Below are 4,609 nucleotides of genomic sequence, written 5' to 3'. Positions count from 1 at the left end.
CGGTGGGAAAAGCCGCGGGGGGGGGGAAAGGGGGGGGGGGGGGGGGGGCTGAGCGCAGTAGTGCGGCACCTGAGGTAGAAGGGGGTTCGCGTCCAGATAGGGTGCAGGGAACCCATCTGGCAGTTGCCCCAGTCATTCTGCAAGCACGTACCGAAGAGCGGCTTTAAACAGAGTCAGGGCTGCGTTAAGAAGCCTGGCGTGCGGGAAACACAACATTTAGCCTGTCATTAGGTCGTTAGCTCGGTCGGTAAACTTCCTCTCGAGTTTTATGTTGACATCCAGACTGAAGTCATGCATCTGACTGGCAAGTGTCTTGCAAAAGCATGCTTGAAAGAAATGTCTCAGCTCGAATACTACTTGCTTAATATGCTCGTTCCAACTTCAATATTTGGAAGCGGCAGCACAAGCCAGGTACGACTGTTTTCTGTAGCGCAACACAAGCAAAGCTCCTAATAAACTTGGACAAAGTTGATTGCAAATCCAGCATTTGGTCTGAGTCTGAGACAATGTTGCTTCATCCATGCCTATACTCCTGGAGCAGGACAAGAAAACAGAGAACTTGTGTTTCTTGTAAGAATACATGACATGTAGATGCTTACAAGTCCCCATCCTTCTCTCAGATTTTGGCCCAAACTGCTACTTTCGTTTGTATTCTTTATGTAATTATAGATTACGTTTAAAGGCATGCCCATATCTTCTCATTTCTTAGGTCATTAGCACACTGGTTTAAGTTGTTAAGTTCTTTAAGTTCTTTACTGCAGTGAGTTCCTTGGTCATCTCAGCACATTCAAGCCAAGTCTCCTGATTTTATTTTTCTTTTTAGTTATTAAACAGTCTATCTTGTCCAGAGGGCAAGAAATAGTTTTTAATTGTTTAAAAAAAAAAAAGAAAATGCCACCTGCCTAGGAAGAAAGTGTCTTGTATTTCAAGTTTTAATTAACGTATTCTGCTCCTGTGAGTTGTTTTGGCCTTGATTGATGTACATTTCTGTGCTGTTGACTACTGCATGTTTGTGGGCAAGGAAGATTGCCACAAGAGAGGAAGGGGCGGCTATCCGATAAAACTGTAGACTGCATAAAGCCTGGAGCAACCTGCTCTGGTGTCACAGCTGACTGTGCTTTGAGCACGAGGTTGGACCTCATAACCTCCTGAGGTCCTGTCCAACCTGAATTACGGTTTGAATCGCTACTGGATGATGTCAGGATTGCCTCACCCGAACAGCCGGTGCTTTAGCTGAGGTGTCACATACTGGCCATTGGAGTGCAGAATAACACCTATATATTAAATCTACTTCTGTTTGGCCACTTGTAGCTAGTAGGAAACATCTGATTTAAAATACCTCTACGTACCACAGAATAGCGTCTGGGCTGCTGTCGCTTTCCTTTGAGACTCTCCTATAGGCTTGTTGGTTTATTTGGTAAATACCAGATAAAGGTAAGTAGTTGCGGTTTCATGTAACGCATAAAAGTGTGTTGAGGTGCACCTACGTTGCTTTAAAAAGTACATCAAGAGACGCTACGCTGGTGAACCAGCAATTGTTTGTACGGTGTTGGCTAGCTCTTAGGAAAACTGGGTTTTGAGTAGTTTAAATATTAGTTTGCTGAGATTTATCTTGATATATGGCAACATTCAAATTGTCCAAAAAAAGGGGTATGATAATATTTTAACATGGCAAGCGATTGAATTAAGATTTTCAGTCCTCAGTTTTACTGACTATATAATGACAATGCTTTTCTTAATGTTCCCCATCGAAGTCTGGAAAGTGGATTATTGTCTGTATTCCCAGGCTGCGCAGTCAGCAGCTGCTCGTAGGAGAGGGAATCCTTGCCATTTGTCAACAGGCAGCAGAAACTTAGGTTTGGCTGTCTGACAAGCAAAGATGGCTGTCCCGGTTCTTGAGACTTGGTCTCATTCTCTCATAAATCACAGTAAAATATTTTTGCTGCCAAAATTGTTTAAAAGCAGATCCCTGCTTCAGGTTTTTGTTTGAAGGTGGAATTTATATTCTTCATTCTCTTCACATTTGTAATATTTGCTCTATGAGCACAGGATTGTCTGATGACTATGTAATTATGTTGTTACTTAGGTAGAGTTAACCCTGGGGTCTTTAAAAAAAGTCCGCTCTGTCTGCAGCCCAAATGAATTTTAATTCACTGTTAAGATATTTAGATTTTCCAGATAATTAAAACTCCCTGAAAAAAATTGCTTGCAGGTGACATATCAAAGACTCTGAGTTGCAACAGGAAACCAACAAGTGATGGCTGTATCTAGAAAATATATTGTCCGGTAGGGTCAGCTTAGTAAGTCAGGGATGTAAAGGTGGGGAGGAAAGAGAAGAGCAGAGAGCCTGGGAGAGACGCTGGATGGGTTTAGGTTTTCTCTGCCAGGCCTCTGGTCAACTCATCACCTGCAGTTCTCGGTCACACCCGTCCCTGCTCTTCATTTGCAGCTCTGCCCCAGCCGCGTCTCAGTGCCTGGGCGCTTCCGTCTTGGTGGCGGCTTTGCTTTTGGTTGTTCTGGGGGGTTTCGAGTAGTGGTTTGAAACATCATTTTTACTTTCTTGAAATGACTCCAGGGTTTTGAGTTTTGGCAGATGATTAGCTTTGTCTCTGCAGGGGACTCATCATCAGTTACCACTGGGGAATGTTAAGAATTGATTTAACTCGGCCCATGAGCATTAGGAAATGATGTATTGATGACAGCCTCCCCAGCAGTTGGTGGTGCAAATAGTTTAGCTGTGAGTGTAGACTCGTAATTGTTGCTAGGTTCTTTCCTGCCGGAGGAAGCGAGGGCAGCCCCAAATGAGTTATGGGGGAGAAACACAGGGGTCGGGTGGAGAGGGGTCTGCAGCGCTCATTAAAACCAAAGCAACCCAAAACCCCCGATGATTTGTTTTCTAACTAAAGTTAGATACATAAGGTTCCTCTTCAGACACCTAACTCCCATCTCATCTTCCCACCCATCGCTTCACACGCGCTCGAGCTGCTCGCTGGAAACAAAAGGTAGAGAAATCGGGCAACTTCTTGTACGTGTGGCACAAGAAGTGGGCCTCCACAAAGCTGCTGAAACTGTGGGCCTGGGGGTGTTTTCAGGGCGCAGGGAGAGCCTCCCCCTGGCCCTAATGGCAGGAGATGCTATGTGTGCCTTTTATTGAAAGTCCCTTGGCCCGGCCAGCTGTAATAACAAAGCCACTCTTGTGTTTTGCCAAGGGGAAAGGATTCGTCTTGTTGACGCTTTGCCACTTTCTCATTAGGAAGATGGGCCCTGGCTCTGTTGAAGGGGGAATTTACCAAACTGCGGTGGCTTTGAAGGAGAGAGCAGCACTCCGGCCCGGCCACCCACGAGCTCCTGCACCGGGCTGTGCCTCCGGTACCTTCTGTGCCAGCGGGACCTCCCTGCCGAGCCTCGCTGCAAATCCACCTGAGCTGCCGAAATCCCTTTGGGTTTAATTGAGCAGCATCGGCACAGCTGGGGTTTGCAGTCCGCCTCTAATCTTTACAACATAAAAATTCCGAAGAATAAAGGTTTATGTGACTCTCAGCATGAGGCACGACATTTACTAGCCCGTGAGGGCTGAGTTTGTGAGTGGCTGCTTCTGCAATCCCTCCGCTCTTCCCCTTTCACGAAACAAAATGAGCCCATTGCCGAAGAGAGCAGTGTCATGATTCTTCTTCTTGAAGAGGCCCTGGTGGCTGCGTGACAAAACGGGCTGAACCTGGGTTGGTTTTTTTGTTTGTTTGTTTGCTTCTTTTTCCTTTTTAAATCGTATCAGAACACTGAGAACCCTGTAAATGTGTTTTAAAGGCTCTGAGGGGTACGGCCATTTAAGTGCTTTCTCCAGGTCAATATTAACGTGTTTGAAATCCAATAGTGCAGAATTACTTCAGTGTGTATGCTTGGGGGGGGGGGGGGGTGTTGGTGTCTTTCAAAATTAAGCTGTGCTATTTTTGTGCTCATCTGTACGAGCTGGCAACTTTCATGCAAATGGTGGATTCTTAAAATAGCTAAACATACAGAAGAAATATTGAGTTTCCTTCAGAGGAGAGCCTTCGTCTCAAGGAAGAAGCTTGATTTTAGTGCATCTTTTGTAGCAGATTAAACCGCGCCTTTGCAGCCTCACACTTCTCGTACAGCCCGGGATGATTATTTGTGGATCCACTGGAACGAGGATCCACGCTGTGCTCCAAATGCTTCCGACTGGAGGACCAGCCCCCATTTAAACCTCCGTCGAAGTCTCGGTGCTGCTCGCCCGTGGCCTTTCGCTGTCGGTTGAGCACGACAAGCTCCGAGGCAAAGCTGCAGAATCCCAGTTCCAATCCGCGCAGACGGATTCCGCTTTATTATTTGCTTTTATGATTTGCTGTACCGGCAGCAAAGGGCTGGCGTGCAGGAACGGGGGGCTCGTACCGACACCCAACCATTGCCTGCAGCGGCCCGAATCCAAATAAGCCGTGTCCCGTAGGCTGGCTTTAAACCCTCCGAACAGATCAGCTCAATTCCCGCTGTGTAAATATTTTTCTCCCCGCGACAGACGTCGATCGGGGGGTTGGATCGCCCCGGTAACTGATATCCTAGGTTGGTTTTTGGAGGGGGCGGGGGGGGTTTGTTT

At 46.6% G+C, this 4,609-nt stretch overlaps 2 protein-coding genes across 2 annotated transcripts in view; one reads left to right on the top strand and one right to left on the bottom strand.

Moving 5' to 3' along the window:
• The window catches only part of LOC104135250 (charged multivesicular body protein 3), a 50,365-nt gene that overhangs the window by 8,366 nt on the left and 37,390 nt on the right, over positions 1-4,609 (top strand). The gene's annotated exons all lie outside the window — the stretch shown is intronic.
• The window catches only part of RMND5A (required for meiotic nuclear division 5 homolog A), a 33,605-nt gene that overhangs the window by 27,337 nt on the left and 1,659 nt on the right, over positions 1-4,609 (bottom strand). The window contains exon 3 of the mRNA XM_009648882.2: positions 4,107-4,296. Within this exon, the coding sequence (XP_009647177.1) occupies positions 4,107-4,296 (190 nt within the window). The remainder of the gene's footprint in view (positions 1-4,106; positions 4,297-4,609) is intronic.

Source organism: Egretta garzetta, unplaced genomic scaffold (assembly GCF_000687185.1).
Source record: "Egretta garzetta isolate BGI_Z169 unplaced genomic scaffold, ASM68718v1 scaffold241, whole genome shotgun sequence".
Lineage (NCBI taxonomy): Eukaryota > Metazoa > Chordata > Aves > Pelecaniformes > Ardeidae > Egretta > Egretta garzetta.
Note: the sequence above shows the minus strand (reverse complement) of the source record. Positions and strands in the feature narration are given on the sequence as shown.